This window comes from Cuculus canorus, chromosome Z (genome assembly GCF_017976375.1).
Source record: "Cuculus canorus isolate bCucCan1 chromosome Z, bCucCan1.pri, whole genome shotgun sequence".
In the NCBI taxonomy this organism is placed as follows: domain Eukaryota; kingdom Metazoa; phylum Chordata; class Aves; order Cuculiformes; family Cuculidae; genus Cuculus; species Cuculus canorus.
In genome coordinates, this window is record NC_071441.1 from 22,985,101 (window position 1) to 23,006,046 (window position 20,946).

The 20,946-nt window shown below is 36.9% G+C and overlaps 1 protein-coding gene across 3 annotated transcripts in view; it reads right to left on the minus strand.

Moving 5' to 3' along the window:
* Positions 1-10,504: 10,504 nt before the first annotated feature.
* The window catches only part of TTC39B (tetratricopeptide repeat domain 39B), an 81,587-nt gene continuing 71,145 nt past the window's right edge, over positions 10,505-20,946 (minus strand). For all 3 annotated transcript variants that reach the window (XM_054054388.1, XM_054054389.1, XM_054054390.1), the window contains 4 exons: positions 20,756-20,867; positions 17,343-17,460; positions 15,418-15,534; positions 10,505-14,380 (listed from right to left, as the gene is read on the minus strand). In XM_054054388.1, the coding sequence (XP_053910363.1) occupies positions 14,284-14,380; positions 15,418-15,534; positions 17,343-17,460; positions 20,756-20,867 (444 nt within the window). In that variant the 3' untranslated portion in view covers positions 10,505-14,283. The remainder of the gene's footprint in view (positions 14,381-15,417; positions 15,535-17,342; positions 17,461-20,755; positions 20,868-20,946) is intronic.

A 20,946-nucleotide genomic window follows, 5' to 3' on the forward strand; every position in this document is an offset into this window, starting at 1 on the left:
TTCTTTTGCCATGAAAACAGGGCACAGCCTGTTCAGAGATGTCCAGCCTCTAGGTTTCATAATCATGTTTTCCTCATCTAACATGCTCTAACAACACTGCAGCGTACTAAAACGTAGCTCGTACAAGGTATTAACAACATTAACTGAGAGGAAGAAATATAGTTTAAACTGGCTGAGTTTCCAGAATACTGGCCACAAAAAAAATCTGATGCTGCAACAAAACAAAAGAAAATCTATTTTCTTTCAAACAAAGAGTTCAATACCCTTCTATGGGGCTTTCTTCAAAATCATATCCTTCAACAAATTAGCTGCTTACTGAGTACTGAGTAAGAGATTGAAAAGACCTTTCAAAAAGCCTGAAGTATAAACAAACTTGAGCTCAGATAATCAGGGTTTGATTGAATTTCAGCTGGTTTTATGCCAGAAAATGTTTTCCTTATTATTCTCCAACATCTAGAAACTGGCATTCAGGGTAGCTGTGCCTTCATATTTCTTAACTGGAATAGTCCCACAAGGCCTGCTGAACTTCATCTCGGAAACAGCTTCATCCAGGCTCTGTAACAGAAATGTTCACCCCTCATGGCTCACAGAAACAGTAAACAAAGTGGAGAGATTAAAGAGAAAATACTAACACTTCTTGAAGGACCACTAGATTTTCATGCCTTCAAAATTTCAACCTTTTCCGGTTGAAACTGCCTCTGGTACCACCAGTTGCTGGCTCGCCACGAAGCCCAGTTCCAGAAATCCAGAAAGATTTGAGAGATGATGGGGGAGAGGTGGTAGCTTTGTTTTTAAAAACAATAGTGTTTGAGCTAAACTGATCTAAACAAGCTTTCGCCGCTGGTATGTTGTTTTCTAGTACCTGAGGTATATGTTAGTAGCCAACACAAGCTACTGTGGGGGATTAAAAACAACCACCGAAGCCCCTGGTATGCGGCACCTGAAACTTCAGGTGGTGCTGCTATGCCACTGGAGACTTCTGGTTTCTTTACAAGATGTAGCAAGGTATTTCTCAAGTCTTTTCAGTAATGCAAACCACACAGGGCTACAGCAGTGGCTGGCCTAGGCCATAGAGACTAAGTAGTATGATCAGATAGTCATGCCACACACAACACACTGGAATCTATATGGACACACTGCGTGGGTAATGGTGGATTATTCTTAATTTGAAGTAGGAATAATAATGCAAAGTCATTCATCTGAGATCAGCAGGGCTACTGCCCAGGCTGCTGCCATGCAATTTGGGTAGCAGGTGCCAATGTTTGGCTAGAATAGGGCAGTTTTAATGTTACCTGAATGCTCACCCAGAAATAGCTGGGAGAAAAGCCATCAGCTACATTTATCTAAGCAACTTATTTTCTGAGAAACAATGTTTTTAATTATAGTAATTAACAGTACAGCAGATTCATGTCCAGGAAGCTCGCTGCACGTGCCTGCTGTAAACTACGTAGGTACACCAGCTGAGTCCTTGCGCTTTTGCAGTCAGCCTGTTAAAACTTTTACTCAGCCTAGCTGTATTGCAGCAGTAAAGGGGATTAACAAAGGCTTATGCTAATCCTTTTAACTTCTCATTCAAAAGTGTACTGGAACATCTTCTTTTGTCTTTTTTGTACTTATGAAAACTCACCGAACATAATTCTAATTATAAACACAGAATGATGTGTTACTTGACTTGTTCCTAGCTAAAACACTATCTGAGTACTCCATTCATCCAGGATACCTTAGCTGCATGTTTATGAGAATCTTAGTATGCAAGTTATCAAACACATAATGTGCATAGTCTGGGAGAACAAGATGGCAGAAAAGCATCTATTGGAAAGATGATTGGTTTACGGATGAACATATTTCACTCTTCAGGTGCTGGATCAGGTCTTATGTCAGTCTCTTAGCACTGCTTCTGGTTCAGCTCAGATACAATGCAGCAGACTCTCTGGTAGAGTACTCGATTATAAATAGAATAGTCCAATCTCATTTAGTCTTTTAACAAAAGTCATCAGCTCCTTTCATGGTGTCATAGCAACACGTCAACTAAAAAAATGCCCCCAATCTGTTATTTGAGTGTTATAATTTAACTGCGCGCTTTAAATTGGTCAAGACAATGTTTTTCTATTCCAAATTAACTCCAACTTCAGACTTAAGATTTTTCTTGAAAGTCCTCTTGTCTCTCCCCATAAATCTCACTGTTAAGGTAACGTACTTATTCAGATCTTGTGACTGACAGTTGAGAAGTCTGACAGTTAAAAACCGTGCATGTAAGCAGCAAGTTCATGAAAGTCTAATTGATTTAATGATTGCTAAAATTTTTCACCTACTGGCTGAGCTGTCAGATCCACACTACAAAAATGATCTTGTAATTTAAGAAGTTTCAGATGAAAGAGCAAGACTTCTTACAAAAATACTACAAGCTACAATTAAAACGTAGAACAGCATGAGATGAATTTGCATACATGTTCTTCACAAAAACCTTCACATTCACAAGGCAGTATGTTACTGCAACAGATCCAGATTTCTTCTTGCCAGGATTACTAGTCAATACTATAGCTCTCTCCAGGTGTACCTTTTCAGGGATATTTTTAACAAATGCATTGCATTTTAAAATACTTCTCAGGAGGAAGCAGGGATTGTACTCCAAACAACTCAAAGAATTGCACAAAAAAAATTTTAATAAGAATACGATTTTCATGTTGCTTATCAAGTGATGATTACTTCCACTAGCACTTTTCACTCTGGCCCTTATTAGCATTTTCTTTATAGTTGTGTTTGAAGAAATCTTTCAGTGTAAGACTTTCACATGGCTTCTGCACTGTTGTATCTTTTTCTACAATGACTGTTGTTCCATAAATCAATCTATTGAATCAATCCAAGAGGCTCTCTTCCTTGAAAGAAGTATGTACTTCACTATGTAGCTAACTATTTACTGGATTGGAAAATAGATTTCAGAAGTTGAGATTCAGTGAAATTATATGATACCACCAGCTGACTAAAGATATATGAGCTTTCATTAAATGAATAGCAATGAAGAATGGAGTTTTCTCAGTTATTTCTGAAATTGTTTGATATCCTAGCTCATTCTAGGGTCCTTGGTGCAAAAGTTACCACTAGAGGTTTTTTTGGTTTGGTGGTGTTTTTGTTTTCTAATGTAGACCTAAAATTGATAATATAGATGATGCTTTTCCACCCCTTGTAACTGTATTACCCCCTGCAAAGAAAAAGTAACTTCATTAACAGGCAGAACTGAAAAGAAAAGACACCCACTCCCCACTCCTTCAGCACACGCATGCTGTCCAATCACAAATTTATCAGGCTAAGTATTATAGAAAGAAAAATTTGTGGTTGGCCTTCTTCTCCATCCCCTTGTGCCCCAGCTAGGGACACCAAGCAGAAACCCCCATGGACGTACTCATTACTTGCAGGCACTGTCTTCGCATAGCAGCATTAGGTATTGGGGGAATTCCAATGCTGCAGAACTCAGCTTTATAAAGTAGCTGGCTATGTAACATAATCATTATGCCTTTTACATTTGTATTATTTCATTGTCAGAAGTGCTTAGAGATCATGTTCCCCTCCACAATGTTTCACTGATGGTTTAAAATAAAATAGCTTAATTTGAAAATCATCTAGGTCACAGAATCATAGAATGGTTTAGTTTGGAAGGGACCTTAAATATCATCCAGTTCCAATTCCCCTGACATCGGCACGGACACCTCCCACTACACCAGGATGCCCAAGGCCCCATCCAAGCTGGCCTTGAACACCTCCAGGGATGGGGCAACCACAACTTCCCTGGGCAACCTGTGCCATTTCCTCACCACCCTCATCATGAAGAATTTCTTCTCATGTCTAGTCTAAATCTTCGCCCTTCCAATTTAAAGCCATTGCCCATCATCCTATCACTACCTGCTCTTGTAAAAAGTTCCTCCCCAGCTTTCTTGCAGCCCCCCTTCAGGTACTGGAAGGTGGCTATGTCTCCTTGGAGCCTTCTCTTCTACAGGCTGAAGAATCCCACCTCTCTCAGCCTGTCTTCATATGGGAAGTGCTCCAGCCCTGTGATCCTCTTTATGATACTCTTGTGGTCCTGTCCCAACAGTTCCATATCCTTCTCCTGTTGAGGATTCCAGAACTGGACATAATACACCAGATAGGGTCTCACAACAGTGGAATAGAGGAGAATCACGTCCCTGGACGTGCTGGCCATATTTCTTCTGATGCAGCCCAGGATACAGTTGGCTTTCCGGGTTGCAAGCGCACATTGCTGGCTCACATCAAGCTTCTCATCAATGAGCACCCCAAGTCCTTCTCTGCATGGCTGCTCTCAAACACCTCATCTCCCATCCTGTATTGAAACCGCATATCACCCCAACCCAGTTGTAGGACCTTGCACTTGACCTTGTTGAATGTCATGAGGTTCGCACAAGCCCAATTCTCCAGCTTGTCCAGGTCCCTCTGAATGACATCCTGTCCTTCTGGTATGACAATTGCACCACTCAGCTTGGTCTCATCTGCAAACTTGTTGAGGGTGCACTCCATCTCATTGTGTCATCGCTGAAGACATTTAACAGCACTGGGCCCAGTACAGACCCCTGAGGGACACCACTTGTCATGGATCTCCATCTGAACATCAAGCAGTTGACCACTACCCTCTGAATGCAACCATCCAACCAATTTCTCATCCACCAAACAGTCCACCCATCAAATTCATCCCTTTCCAATTAAGAGAAAACAATGCTGTGGACCGTGTCTAAGTCTCTTACAGAAGTCCAGATAACATGACATCCATTGCTTTTCTCATGTCCATCTACGTAGTTACCCCATCACAGAAAGCCACTAGGTCGGTCAGGCAGAACTTGCCCCTGGTGAAAAACCATAGTGGCTGTCTTGAATTACCTCCTGTCATCCATATGCTTTAGCAAAGCTTCTAGGAGGATCTGTTCTATGACCTTCCTAGAGGTGAGGCTGACAGGTCAGTAGTTCCCAGGGTCATCTTTTCTACCCTTTTGAAACACGGGCGCAATGTCCCCCTTTATCACCAGGGACTTCTTCTGACTGCCATGACTTTTCATATATCATGGAGAGTGGCTCGGCAACCAGATCAGCCAATTCCCTCAGGATTCTGGGATGCATCTCATCAGGTCCCATAGATTTATACATGTTCGGGTTCCTCAGGTGGTCACAAACCTGATGGTCCCCTATAATGGGAGAGGCTATACCCTCCTGGTCGACATCTTGTTGCCCACTGACCCAGGAGGGGTGAGGAGAGCAGCTGACAGTAAAGACTGAAACAAAAAAAGTTGTTGAATACCTCAACCCTCTCCTTGTCTGTTGATATGAGGTCACGATTTTCACTCACCATTTGGGTTACTCTTTCTTTAACCTTCCTCTTCTGGCTGACATATGTGTAGAAGACCTTCTTGTTAGTCTTTGTTTCCCTTGCCAAGTTCAGCTCCAGCTGCTCCTTGGCCTTCCTGACCCCATCCCTACACAACCAGGCAGCATCCTAATCTTCCCAGGTTACCTGTCACAGTAAATGTGTTAGCATAAGTGGGTCTCCAGAAGTCAACTGGCAAAATATAAACATACTTATAAAAAGAGTTCAAGCTCTTCCTCAGTGCCTTATGGTATACTAAAACTTTGACAACCCCCCGAAGTCAGGAAAAAACAAGGGCTTAAAACTCCTTCTTAGTCTGCGAAATGGACAGTTTCTTTGACTGCACTGTATTCATAAATCACGTCCCTCAAAGTGCCAGACAATCACCTCTAAACAGATAACACCAGTTTTTTTAATAGAAACCATTTATTATGTAGTCAAAAAATTCAATTGCTGTCGTCGTATCAGCATCTGTGTCAAAAAACCCCCCACGAATAAAGCACACAGTGTAAAGGTTCGTATACATTACAGATTGCACAGGAAATTCAACAGCAAGAGCTTACAGGACCATTGACAGAATAAGTAAAACAGCTGTTCGCAAACTTGGAAAAGATTTATTATAATTCTGAAAAAAACTGTACTCTAATATAAACTCATTTCTAGCTTTTTCTACTAGGATGTCAGGCTCTATCTACTATAGCTTCTATGCAAATTGTTGCTGCTATTAATTCATTCTATATTTTTTTTTAATCCCCTCAAAATGAGTGTGGGTATTACACTGTGCTATAGCTGAGAACAGACAGTTGCAATGAAGCCTATAAAACCGGTTTTAAGAATAGTGCTCTTGAGAAAGATGTTTATTCCAGGAACACTGTGCACTGGCCCTGATTACAGCTGGCATCCATAACACAACTAGACTTGGCTGAGCAGCTTTTCAGAATGTAAAGAAAGTCTGTAGCCACCAGCAACTCGTTTATACTAGCTAGGATCCTTACTGTCAGTGAATCTGAAGCATATTTGAGGTGGGAAGCCGACAGGTGCCAGCCCCAACCTCTAATTTTAAACTGAAGGCAACACAAGTAACGATTTAAGACAGACTATTTTCATATTGCTTGATTTAATTTAGCTATTTGGTCTGATCAGTATTGATCCTCATTTGAGACACCTGCCCTAAACTTTTCTCCTGGAGGTCCTCTGAGGAAAGCTGTGATAGATGCACAAAGTTCAGGCAGATATACGAATCCCTCTTCACATCTGTATGTAAATAACTGCCTAGTTCTAACCCAGAACGAACACAATGAATGTTAGACAAAGTCTTGCCAAGTTATTCAGCAATTCATAAAGATAAAGGCAAAATCTCTTCGTGTAACTCAGAAAAAATCAAAGACCATAAAAAGTTTAAGTTCTGGCATTACAAAACTGCCATGTTTTTTCCACAACTTAGTAGTTTTTTCTAGATATTTGTCATCCTAAGAAACGGCCATTAGCTATAGCTCTGCAAGGTTTTCACACAATCACAGAACCCTGTTCAGGCTGTGCTGATGACAGAGACAAAGCCTTCACACAGGAACTCAGAACACACTTTCACTACAGTTGTCAAAGGGGAACTCCAACTACACAAAATCAGCAGTTGTCCAGATGTCACCCAGGTGTAGGGATTGAAGTATTTCAAAATAACTACTGTGAACCAACTTTTGTTTGCACTTTGTACATCGTTTCTTTGACTACAGTCCCTGTAAAAGCAGAATTCATTCTCCACAGCCTGCTCAGGAGCACAGGTACTTCTGAATTCAGCCTGACAGAAGCTCTATCCTCATCACCTCTTTTCTTAAGCAGAAAAAAATGCTTTGTTCTGCATTACCCCTCAATCATGTTGCCTCCTTTTAGCCAGAAACTGATTACTCTGCACTATAATTTTTCTTACTTGGGACCTTTCTATGACAATCCCATTTGCTTTACCCTTTCACATTATTCTGTTTGGTCCCACAGTGTAACGTGACATCAATGGTTTGTGTGCTAGAGAAATGCCTATCTAATATATCCCTACTTGTGGTCCACTCCTATACTTCACACCCAAATTTCCCCTGGCTATCCACCTTCCTTTCCAAATAGAGGCAACTGCTACAGCTAGTTAAGACAAGCAGGTATCTCGCTTCTGCATTATTACAGACACTAATGGCAGACAAAATACTTTTCTTCAGAGGCTCTTCTACCACTTTCAGACAGTCAGGCAGGCAGGTGAGAATAGCATTCCAACTCAGCTGTCCTAGGCAAGTAATGAAAAACTCAAGGAAGAAACATAAAAGCAAAATGATGGTTCTGTTTTCCCCTTTTACCTTCAGAATGTCCAAATGGGTTTCACACACCGGAAACACTGAGGATATAACATATTGAAAGTTCACCCAGATAAAATTTCCACACCACACATTGGAGGGCATTCAGACTGGTAGATCAAATCTCATTTAGGTACACAGGTAAGATTTCTGAAGTTAAATAAAACTTGCTTGTATCAGAAAGCAGAAGTTAACTTTCAATTTTTGTACTGCCAATGTCAGTTAGTAAAATTGAAGCTCAGTTTTGCAGCTAACCAAAAAACACACAAAGCAGAACATTCATAATATCAAGTCCACCAAGCGGCACTGAAGATTATCCACTGGAACTGGTTAGACAAGAAAAGCAGCAATGTGATTTTAGTAGATTGTACGACTCTAGAAATTTCAGAGATATCAATGCAGTAGCTTTTCACTTATGACATGTAACCAGAATGTGAAGCTGGCTTATTAAACTCTTCTTCAGATTTCCTTAAAAGACAGTGACTTGTTCAATAAGCAAGATTATTTAACAGCATACAGTAATCCAGTTGCAGATTGCAGTTCTCAGGCAAGGTTTGTTCACTTCCTTCTGCTTAAACTATTAAAAATCTTAGAAGAAAAACAGCCACAGCATATTCTGTAAGTCGTTTCATATTCACTAGATGCTAAAATATATGTATTGTCATTGGTATCCAGAGCATACTGCTTTTTAAGAAGCATCCTGTTTAAATGTTAACCTTCTATAGAGACTTTGCATTCCTCTTTCAGCCCTCTTCCTGTTCTTTCAACCTACAAGAATCCAATTTAAAGCAGCTACCACTTCAAAGATTCATTATACAACAGACACAATGATTATTGTAGTACTTGTATTATTTACTGGAATATATGAAATAAATTGCTTCCACAGAATATGGACAGTCTAGTAAAAGGCATGTAAAACACAGGAGAAATACTCTCCATTTGAGTTGTGGAAAGAAAACAATCTTGAACTTTATTTGTATTAGATACACAAGTGTAAACTTTTTTCAATTTGCCTTAAATCCCAGTATATAAAACAATCAATAGTAGGTGAAAAAAACATCTAATATTTTCTCATTGAATGCTGCTAATGGACGATGGAAGTTTTGACTGTTCCTATGTAAAGACTAATGAAAATGTGGCTGTAGAGTTTGGAAAGAGGTATAAGGCAAGCATCTTGTTAAAGTAAAGCTTGTGCATGCACATGCTAAATCATATAAAATTTTAAGCAACAGCTGGGTTTCTCTGTAAAATATTGTTTAAGTAGGTTCACCAATCATGCAATACAGAAGCTGTCTTAAAAGAGAGAAACATTATCTAATCAAAGTGGGTTGAGTGTTTTGGATGGAAGTTTTATACTTACACTTCAGCATATTTAGAAATTGAGTTTTGCCTGGACATAAGCTCTTCCCCCTTGAGTAAAACTCTATTAAAAATAAAACCACACTTAAATTCATACTACCCTCTTTTCTACATCATGTTTAGTTCTGAAGATCTCCTAATGCTCTGCAACAAATTAAGCCTAACATAAGCTATATAACTAGCATTAACCTAATTTTACATAACCCTCTACCCTGAGTTTGGATACTGAAGGAAAAGCAAGTCATTTAAGCATCTCAGAAAAAGTTATCTTAATATAGTATTACAATCACATCACAATAAGAAAATTAAGCTTTGAGATCCACATTTACATGCTCAATTATATAAGGATACTAAACTCGCAAGCGGGATTTCAGCAGAACCTCAGTTTTTCCACACAGTGGCATGTCATCAACACTGAGTATTCTTCGTTCTATGGCTTCAGATGAGGTAGGCAGTCAATGTGGTCAATGCAGCTTGGATGCTCTACCTACCACTTTTCATGGTACAGGAGCACAGACTACAGCCACCTGCTACTGCTAACATATTTGAAGACATTATCTCTTCAAACAAGTGACTAAATCTAGGAGGTCTAGCTGTGATTACCAGCTGACGTGTGCTTTCCCATAGACTGGAACTGCATGGTTACACTTCTACAAAAAAAAGGAGAATATTTAACATTGCATTCATTAAACACTGAATTTGCTGGGCTAACCACAGGCTTTGGGTTTTTTTACTGGAGGCTCTTCTTCTACAAACTGCAAAGTTCGGAGCTAAAAAGCTCTTTAAGAAGTTGTCCTGCAGGATTTATTAAAAATGAGTAAATGACAAGACCACATTTAAAAAAAAAAAATAAAAAATCTTACAAACAAGCACACTGAGCTAAAGTCCCAGCACCACTGATATCTTTTCCCTAGCTGGAATATATGAAGCCCAAGTGGTGAACTAATCAGGTGACTATAGCTAAGACTTATAAACATATCACAACTTTGGCCAAATGCAGTTCCTAAAAGAGGTTCTTCTTCTGTTCAAAGTACTTTCTTAGTCAATACTCTGCAAGCACTCTAATTTAGCTGCAAAGATTTCATTCTGTACTAAAGTACATCAAATAATTGAGAGTAAATTAGTGTCTTACAGGTGGAAACAAACATACAAGAGCATGTCCATGCTTTTGCCTTTCTGTGAGCTAAGTTATCTATTATCTCTGTTCTTATGATAACCATAATCACCATTCTTACAATTCAAATCACAGCAATTAATTTGACCTATTTGCTGGGAAGTAGCTTTGTACAACCTCTCAGCCTAGATAGGTTATATAATGAGCTATATGCTGAAGATAACATGTTTTAAACTTGAGAACTGGCCTCTTTTGTTCATAATGTTTTGATAATCTCAGCGAAAGGTTCTTTACGCATAACTAGGATACATACCAAATTCAGTACTCGGTAGCACAAGCATAAAAAGTGATTTATTCCATTGAAGTGATATTCCATTCCAATGCATCAACATGAACATTTCTACAGGTTCTTAAAACCAGAATGTATTTCATCACCCCTCTTCTTCCATTATTCTGACCTTGGTCTTACTTAAGTACCAAATATGACCATGTGCAAACCTCAGTAGTTTAGAAGCAAATAAACTGCACCACCAGTTCAAATATAAACATACTTTGTTGAACTATGCAGAATAAGAACACAGAGAAATAAAAGGACATTAAACATCAGATTATAAAACAATGGCAAAGTCCAAGTAGGATTTGTTACAAGAAATTATTTCATTTATATGTAAGTTAGCAATGTGTTTTAGAAACATAACGAGGATCTGATCATTGTATTTTTTTCTGATTGTAAGGTGCTAAATACAGACACTATCCATGTATACTAGAACACATACAAAACAATCTTTAATGCGCTTTCTTTTAACATGTATTATCTTTCAGCCTTTGTTAACAAGCAGTGAGCTAGGACTTCAAAACCACAATAAAACAATCTTTCACCAACAGACTAAACATTTGAATGATACACATAGACAGGAAGTTTTTTGTAATATTTTCTAAGTAGGCAATTCTTAATCAAAGAGAAGCTTTGTCTTATAAACTAGGCTATTTTATTACTTCTCACCTTAAAAAAATATGCATCTATTATCAGAAAGATCAGAATGATCTTTTGCCATAACATACATTATTTAAGTTTAGCCTTGCTTGCTTAAACTAAGGACTTAGTTTTGCTCTTATATATATTATAATTCCTACTATCATCAATAGAGGTTTTAGCAACATAGACTAAATCAGAGTTGCATTTAAGGCCCAGTATAGTATGCATCAGGCAAAAAAGAATAAGAAAAAAAAGCAGCCACGGACTTACTGCCCAGTCTCTTAGCCATATATCACTTACGTGCTAAATAATACCGCATCAACAACACGTTGTGTCAGGGAGACACACGCTTTTTCAGCAGCATTTGGAAGACAAAGCATGTCTACAGCACTACTGAGACCTGCCTTAAGTGAAGAGTTACAATCACTCCCACACATTTATATTTCCACTGTTATTAAACTGGAAAAAAGCCCAGAGCAAAGCTAAGAATCTTGATCAATCAGACTTTCTAACAAATGAGTTTGGTACAGCTGCACAGAAAAGAAAACAAGCTGTAAATAGTACTTACACTGGGGACCTCAGGGCCTCAAAACACTACAGAGCATATCGCAAATACGTGTTGATATGCTGGTTCTCTGCATGAGTGCAGAAAGGCAGATCCCAACAGAGACAAAGTGTAAAATATACAGGGCGTTAATATTGATTTTGGAAGGCTGAACTAAAGAAAACAGAGTTCTCCTTTACCCTCTCTGCAGTCAGTATAATTATCCATGAAGAAAGTACACTGCTACATGACACTTGGTACTAAAACTTCAATAAATCAGCTACTAAGGAAGGTCATTGCTTACTTCTTGTTAATTTTGATTTCTTTTCCAAATCACACATAAAATACTAATGGTAAGACACTTTCCACAAAAACAGGAGATCAGAGACTACTTCATGCTCCTTCCTGAGAATCTGTAGTCCCAGTTTTAACTCTTCTCCAGAGTGAATTACCATTTGAAACAAAAATGAGAAGTTATACTAGCAATTGTTTTCATCACCTTTTGTGAGAAAATAATGTGGTCCCATTTGATTGCTACAATCTAGTAATCAGATTAAACCAAAATAATCCTAAACTGAACATGTAAACATGCAGAGAGGTATTAAAAGTATTGTTTGAAAATGAGATGTACAGAATTTTGTATTTGCTCCCTACAGTTTATATTCAGGTATGTATAAATGGGCAAGTAATTAGACCAGTCAGTTGGTAGCATATGCTAATTTCTGTTGACAGACACAATTAAGTTTTTGACTTTAACTCAGTCAAGAGGATATATTATAAGATCAGCATGACGCAATTTATCAGTGATTCAGTGTCTCAGGTATCTAGCCGTCAAACCTACAGGTGTATATTTTTTACATAATAATTTAGTTGCACATTTACAACAGGCACAAATCGAAACTACCGAAGACGACAGACTTTGGATCAGGTTTCCACTTTGAAAGACCCATTGTATTTATTTAGCTAATATTTTTAAACTCTTACTTCCCCTGTAAGTATTACACTCACAGTGTATTGCAGATTTATATGCAATTAAATGACTCAAGTATTTATAAAGTCATAAAAGAAAGCTGTGCTCTTGGCCACCTGAGAATAATGACTAATGATAGAATTTTCATTATACTGACTGTTTAATTAGAAACTTTTCAGTTACTTATTTACTGAACACACATTTTACCTTCTTCTCTAGTTCTGTTTTGTTGGATGGAAGGTAAGGGCAGAGAAACACACATAGGAACATAGTATTAATTTACCATGCACAGGTAAATATACTAGCATTAATAAAATGTGGAAATGGACAAGTTTTGCAATAATTAATGAGAGTTATTTTTAAGAACAGACAGCTACCAGAATGCAACTATGATGAACTGGGAAACTCAATTTGATGCTACTGTTCACGTAAAAAGAAAACTACGTGCACTTATAAATGCATCTTAACTACACATTTTTGGTAGAAAGTAAAAAGTTCTGATTAGAATATTTGCATTTACTTAACTCCAAGTTCAAAAGTGGATTCATTTTTGAATGCACAAAACTTGGATTAATAAGAGTTATTCCTATCATTAGGAAAATAAATACATTCTGCAAATTTTTATTTCTTTTGTTTGGAATCCAAGAACAGAGAATACCAACAAGGAATCAGTCTTCAAATATTAGAAGACTGCTTCTAAAAAAAGGAGAATAACAATCCTTTTTCCAGATCCATGACTCGGGGGATGGGAAGCAATCAGTTTCAGTTGTGCCAAGAATCATATGGGGTAGAAATAGGGAAAAAAATTGTCATTTCCCACCCGGACAGACATCCTGTGTTAAGTCACAAAATCTCTCTCACCGGCTTTTTTTTTTTAAAGCCAGGTTAAACAAGTATCTGTCAGGAAAAACATAAAACTGTTGATTCAGCTTTAGGGCAAGAATGCAGAATACATAATCTCTGGATGTCCCTACTAGCCCTCCCTGCTTTTCTATGACCGAAAAATACACCCTGTAACCACTTAATTTTGAGTGAAACAGACTTGCAAAGAGATTATACCTGTAGCCCTGCTTAACTTTATCTTACTGTAAAAAAATTGCACTTCAGGAAGGTTCACTTTGTTCCCAAAATGAAATTAAGATGATAATTTTTTATCCCTGGAACACAAATTTCAGAACATGGTACTCCAAATGTGAGTAAAGGTTATCTGCAGGCATTTCATTTTTGTTCCAGAGCAAGCACACTACAGAAACTCAAACTGTCACAAAATGCAGAAATTATCACCAGTTCCACTGCAAAAACAGCATCTGTTTTCATATAAAAAAAATAAAATGTTTGCATTAAACTTTATTGCACCATCAACTTTTTTTAATATCCCCCATTCAAAGTGAAATATTAAATTATATTTATCAAACAAAATATAAGGTCTTTTTAAAGTCTCAAGTATATATAGCATATATGCTATACAGATAAAGAACAGTCTAGAGGAATGAAATACATCAAATCAGAGATGAAAGAAAACAATCACTAGGTTGTATATTTTCCATTATTAAAAAAATGATTGCTAAGAGATTGTGTAGGCTACTGTATGCATTGTATGCATGAAAAGCATCCCTCCTCATTCAAGGTGTTGAAGCTGGCGACACCTTCAAACTGTCAAGTGCTGCATGAATTCTGAAGTGCAACCTGGACTCCATAGAGTATTCTTTGTAGTTGTTTCTGCAAACAATAAAGTTATTTTAAGAAAAACATTTTTGGCCTATTTCATATGTGCACTGAAGTACCAAAGTTAACACCCTCATTCTTTCAACATGAAACAGGTGGATACACAGATGAGCTATAAGACATTTAAAGCTACTCCACAAACTGAGCAGAGACTTATACTAGTACTAATAATTAAATGTCCCAATAAACCTAATCCACATTGCAACATCTCTTTCATTTGTTTTGATCCTTTCAACAACCCTCTCAATTACTGAAAGCTGCTGTGAAAACACAAGCTAGAAGACTATAGAAAAGAAAAACTGTTAGCTAAAAGTGTATGCTCAGCTTTAAAACACAACTCAAGAGTAATTAAAAATAGAGGGAAATCACATTTTGCAATCCAAACAAAAAGGCAAAAAAACAACCATCTTTCTCAAAAAAGGTTTTAGGAGATTGTTCCTCACTCACATTTACACTACTGCATGATTGGTATACTGCTCTGTACACACAAGGGGAAAATTCTACCCCACAGTACAATCTACAGATGACGTCAACATGCAGCTCTGCAGTAAATTTAGCTTCTTAATGCTCTTCTGTGACACAATGTGAAAGAGAAAAGGGAGGTGGTTGGAAGCATACTGGCTTTTGACTTCCACCCACTAACACCTTTACTGCAGCATATATAAGCCCCCCAGCCACTCTCTGGGACAGAGGTGGTATAGATCCTTTCTCTTTCTCCACGCATGCAGTGGAGCCCCATGCCTGAATAAAAAGGCAACATTTTCCCTTCACACCCCCTCTTGTTTGACCTTGTCCACTCCACTGTGTTTGAAGAACAGTTTCTTGAAACTGCAGAATTTAACTATTATCAGACAACCTTTTCAAGTCAAGAACACAGATATATATAGAGAGAGAGAGATATGTAATATATGTACACAATTCTTGTATTCCACAAAGAGGCTGTCAGAAAGAAAAAACAAATGCCTTCATTCCTGAAGTTACTCGGATAGTCTTAATCTACTGGCTGACACAAATTTAAAAAATCCACTCACTTTGCAGTTTCTATGTATCTTACTGCTTTTTCTCTCACATCCTGTTGTTTGTACAGAAGACCCAATTCATATAGGGTGAATGGCACCAAATAAGTATCATATTTTATGTGCTTCTCACTGGAAAAAACCAGAAAAATACAGAAATGGTTAATTACAACCTTTCCTCAAGTGACCAGTCAAAATTTAAATGTGATCACTGCCTATAAAAGCACATAGTCAGAGAAAACACTCTGGAGCCTTTCTCTGTACATGTTAATATACATAAAATACCAGTAGCGTGACCATCTACAATGAAAAATTAATTCTTTCCTAATTCATATTTGTATTACAGTATGTTATTCAAGCTACCATGAAAAAAATTCCAAGACTGGGACCCTACTGTGTGACTTATACTTCAAAAAATCCAACCATCCCCAAAAATTACTTGAGATAAAACCAATGTTTATTAGGTCAGGCACTATAACACAAATACTTCCTTCACACACACAGAATTGAGATGCCCTTCACCTAGCCTGCCTGAACAAATCAGCAGAGAAGTAAGAAAATTCAACTTTCCTCAATGCAAGAAATTCTCAGAATCAGTATTGCTGGAAGGCACCTCTGGAGTTCCTCTAGTTGAATCCCCTGCTCAAAGCAAGGTCAATGGCAACAACCTGTCCCAGTCTGTGTCCACTTAGTTTTCAAATTACAGCATGTTGGTCTTTTCACTACAGAACAACATGAAGAAGGCACCTCATGTCTTTTTTTTTTTTCAGGCTTTCTTGTGTACAATCAACTCTTTTTGATTCTTATCTGGATAGAATAATATCAACCAATATTGCAGTGAAGAAAGTTTACAAGAAGCTCTGCAAAAGCTCTTAATATTTATAGAGCAACACTTCCAAAGAGGACTTTTATCCACCAAGAGAAGCCTTGACACACAGAAAATGTCTTAAAGCAGACTGTAACATACGGTAGCAGCCCAAGAAATGTAGGCAGTAAAGCTGACCAGAATGTAGAAATTTAATTTATCAGAAAACTTCTCCTCCCTATGCATAATATCCACTTTATGAAAAAGTGTTGTCTGAAGATTTTTGAGATGCCTCAGCTCTAGAAGTGTTCACTCTGTCAACTATCTTTGCAGCACGATTTTCAGAAACAGCATTCCTTTAATTTGTAACCAGTCAAAACCCACTGCCCTGTAAATTACTAAGTGCTTCACCCAACTCACTTAGAATCTTAGAAACAAGAGAAGGCAAGACGGAAAAAAATTGACAACAAGCAATAGAATTATATGTAACAAATTCTTTGTAAATATAATTTTTTCTAAATTATTTATTGAAAATTCACGTCTAAAATCAGCTTTTTCAGCCTAATTACTCAAAAAGTTCTAAAAAGCTTACAACTGCAATTATTATATGACTTAATGTTACATAAAGAAGTTATTGCAGTAGATATGGATCTGAAACCTAAAGCATTTGACACTCCTGTGTTATGATTTTATCAAGTATTCAACTGAAACACTTAACAACACCAATTTCTCATCTACACAGAAAAGTGCTAACTACTGAAGTACTAAATCCTGAAAAAAAACCCAAACAGGAAATCTATTTTTACTTACGTTGATATTTCTGCAAATACAAAACCATTATAATAATAGTAATTCTAAATGTATTCATATAAATGCATTACCTGTCAGGCTGATTTATTTCATCTAAAACTATATAAAACTACATAAAACTATATAATGTTAAATTGCTGTAGAAAAATACTAGCAAAGCTTTGTGGTTTCTGAACTGCTTTCAAAAATATTTTAATTCCAGCTCCTTAAAAGAACGAAGTTTAATTATTCAAAATACTAACATGATTGCTTCTACAGTGGTATCATAAATTTCACTCAAAGCTACAAAACACAAAACTGAAAAGCCTGTTTATGTTACTTTTACCTTTGAATTACTTTACTGAAACACAGTTCAGCTTGCATGAGTCTTCCCAAGTGTTTCAGGCAAAGGCCCTTCAGTAACTGCAACATGCACGCATCATCTGTATAGTATTCATTGTGATCTAAAAGTAAAAGTATGACACATCAAGCAATCTGAATATATCATCAAAAGGAAAATTAGAATATGTATTTAGACTCAGAACCTTGCTTCTCGGATTTTATACCTCAAAACATACATAACCTCCAGACTTTAAATATGGTCTACTACAGAAGATGTATGTGTATATAACTCTATATCTTTCTCTTTAAAGATACAGGCCAAGATGCAATAAGAAGAAATTGCAGTCAGATATTGCCCAATCTTCTGTATCTGGAAGTCAGTACAAATAAAGCATAAATATCCACTTTATGAAAAAGTGTTGTCTGAAGATTTAACTGGTACCAGTTAAAGATTTCTGTTCTTGTGACATTTAAAACAGCAAGTAAAACCTACAGTGTGAGATGAAACCTCCTTCATGCTACATTATCTTAATAGCTTCCCCTGTTGCAGAGCACTGGCAGACCTCCAGTAACACCAGTAACGTAAAAAGTACAAGAGCACACTAGGACTCTGTCCTGCAGAACATTTCTGAAGCATTATTTGGCAGCACAAATTCAAGGAGCCACAGTTATTTGTATTACTATCATGTCATTAAAAAGCTTCACTAGCAGTTTATAACATTTGGAGAATTCAAGGAAGTTTTAAGCTCAATAGCACTAAAAATAGCTGATGATAGAGCGTTAGTGAAGTGATTCAGAAATACAACCTTAACAAGTGTGGTTCATTCTTGTTGCCTTGGTTTATAGCACTTGCTGGGTGCGGGGAAGGAAAAGAAAGGAAAGAAAACACATATGGATAGACAGATGGTGGCACATACATTAACAATTCAGGAAGCAAAACACTTTCCCTTTAGATCATGTTGTTTATAACTAATTACCATCTCTCTAAGGTCACGTTAATTTTTTTCTTAATAGTCTGCCAAGAAAATCTTATGTAAACAGTTCTGAAATATGCAACACTACAGCATCTTAGGATTCAGCAAAGTGCTTTGCCACTACATTCATGCTTACTTCTGTCTGTGTTTAAACCCCGAAAATCTTGATAGATAATAACTGACAGACTGCGCTTTTAGTGACAGGTAGAAGTGCACTGAGTAAGTATTTTGCACTCCCTCTAGCCTGTTTTGCCAGGCTAAGGTGTTGGATTCATGTGACTGTCTCCTAAAGGACTCATTCATTTGAAATTACTGGGGGTAAGCACTGATGTCAGTACAAGCTTGCGAGACTGTAATAATTTCAACTAGTATTCCCCTGATATTTCACACAGAAAGAAAAGCTATTATGCCAAAACACTGAAAGTAAATGACAGTAAACGCACAGGCCAATTTAACACAGACAACCTTGCAATAAATGTGGAGAACCATCTTCCTGCAGTCATCTATATCAGAAAAAATATCATTAACAGGATAATAAAACATATAAGAAGAGAATTTTTCTTGAAGTTACAAAATTCTTTTTGTATCTTGGAGATGACACAAATGTGCAAAAATAAGATTTCCAGAAATCCCGAGGGAGAAAAATAAATCTGATGTCTCTCATCTGTTCCTTCTACAACATCTATTTTCTGCTTTACGCAACAAAAACCCACTTTCAGGCCTTGGCAGATTCCTTGCTGTGCCTCTTCACTTGAAGCAAATGAAGTATCAACAGCTCTAAGCAGTCTCAATCCCTAAATAACCTGTATGCATATTTAACACACTTTCCTACAGCATCTTAGCAGTTCTTTGCAGTTACCTAGTACTGATAGCCGTCTCTTAAAATTTTCCTTGTATCCTTGACACACTCTGCTAAATACCCTTAATTACTTTCTTTGGGTCTCAATTCAGCAGCAATTCTGTAATCAGTCTTTATCTTGTCTGAATCCATATATTTAAAAGCAAATCAGGCTTACAGATGCAAACTCCAGAACAAAACTACATTCAACTGCAGTTATTACTAAAAGAAGATATAGAAAGCATAAACCCCAAATATGCTTCCAGATTACATCCTATTCATAAACTGCATATTTCCACAAGAAAAACATATTGGGTTTATTTCTGTTCCTTTTATTTTGGTGCCTTGTGCATCTCTTCTTAGGAATTTGACAGGAAATATACTCCACTGTTACAACTGATTAGCACTTATAGTACAAGCCTCTGCATGATACAGCACCAGATTCTCAGAAGCTTCTGCCAGAACCCTCAGTACAGAACGCATGGGAACATTACTATACTGCAGATGTCTTGCATATCGCTACATTTTAGTTTCAATATGACAACAAAAAAAGGAAAAACGATTGAGATTTAAGAGGCACAGTACTGATACTGCAGATACATGAAGAATACCATAAAAAAAATTAAGGGATGCAATTCAGTCCTGGTCTTACAAGTTACTCTCATTTAGTTTACTATATCATCCAAATTTTACCACTACACCTCTCTTGTATGTCTTTGCATAATTTCTGATGCATCACCTCAGTTTACATGTAAATGATAACTACACGTACTTGTACATTTCACAATTAATGTTACAATCGTGTAAAAACTAGCCTTTCCTAAATTGCTGCTGTGATTAAAACCTGGGTTCATTATAAATTATTTTTAGTGAATTACCATTTAAGTAGTTTCATGTGCAAAAAGATAACATTTATTCATTCCAGAATAACTCAGAAGTCCACGGAGAAGTGTACCTGATAAAATATGATAAACCTAGGTACTTCTGCAGTAAAGTTGCTTTAATAATGGAACTTAAGCTCCTTTAAGAATAAGTTATGGACTGACTCTCTAAATAATACCCTGAATATATATGCTTCAAATAAATCAAGATCTAAACCCACGGTCAAAGGTTTTTTTCATTAAAAATATTTTATTTTATACTAGCAAAAATATTTTATTTTGCCAGAAAGTAAAAAAAAAAAAAAAACCCCTCATGCATAATACTTCATTATTTATACTTAGTTATATTCTGCTTGGTATATGAACTCAGCAGTAAAGTTGACGTGTGGTATAGATTGGTTTAGACAAATTATTTTTCAGATATTTAAGAAATTTGCAGATTACACTCCAAGAATGCTCTCATGGACCAGAATGTCTTTGTAAGAATCAGTTAAGTTTTGTAACTAATAACCTCACATGCTAGAATTTTCTGTATTCTTCTGCAGCATGAGTCAAGCTGAATAAAGAACATATTGAAGAATTACCACCAATTTTCATGCAGCTCCAAAATTTCAGTAGATTTAATAGTATATTGCCTGAATGAACACTTACCTCACAAAATATTAGTAGACAGAAGTAAAGAAAAACATCAGCATTTCTTACTACATCTTAACTGATCACTTACTAGTTTCATTTTGTAGAGCCATTTCTTCTTTTTCAATTGTTACCAGTAAGCTTTCAGTGAGGTCTGCTCTTTTGCCCACAATTGCAAAGCCATTCCAGACATACATCATTTCCTGAGAAAAAAAATAAATGAAACAAACGCATGGGATTGCATAAATATTTAACTAGAGAGTTAATAACTAGAGACTTAAA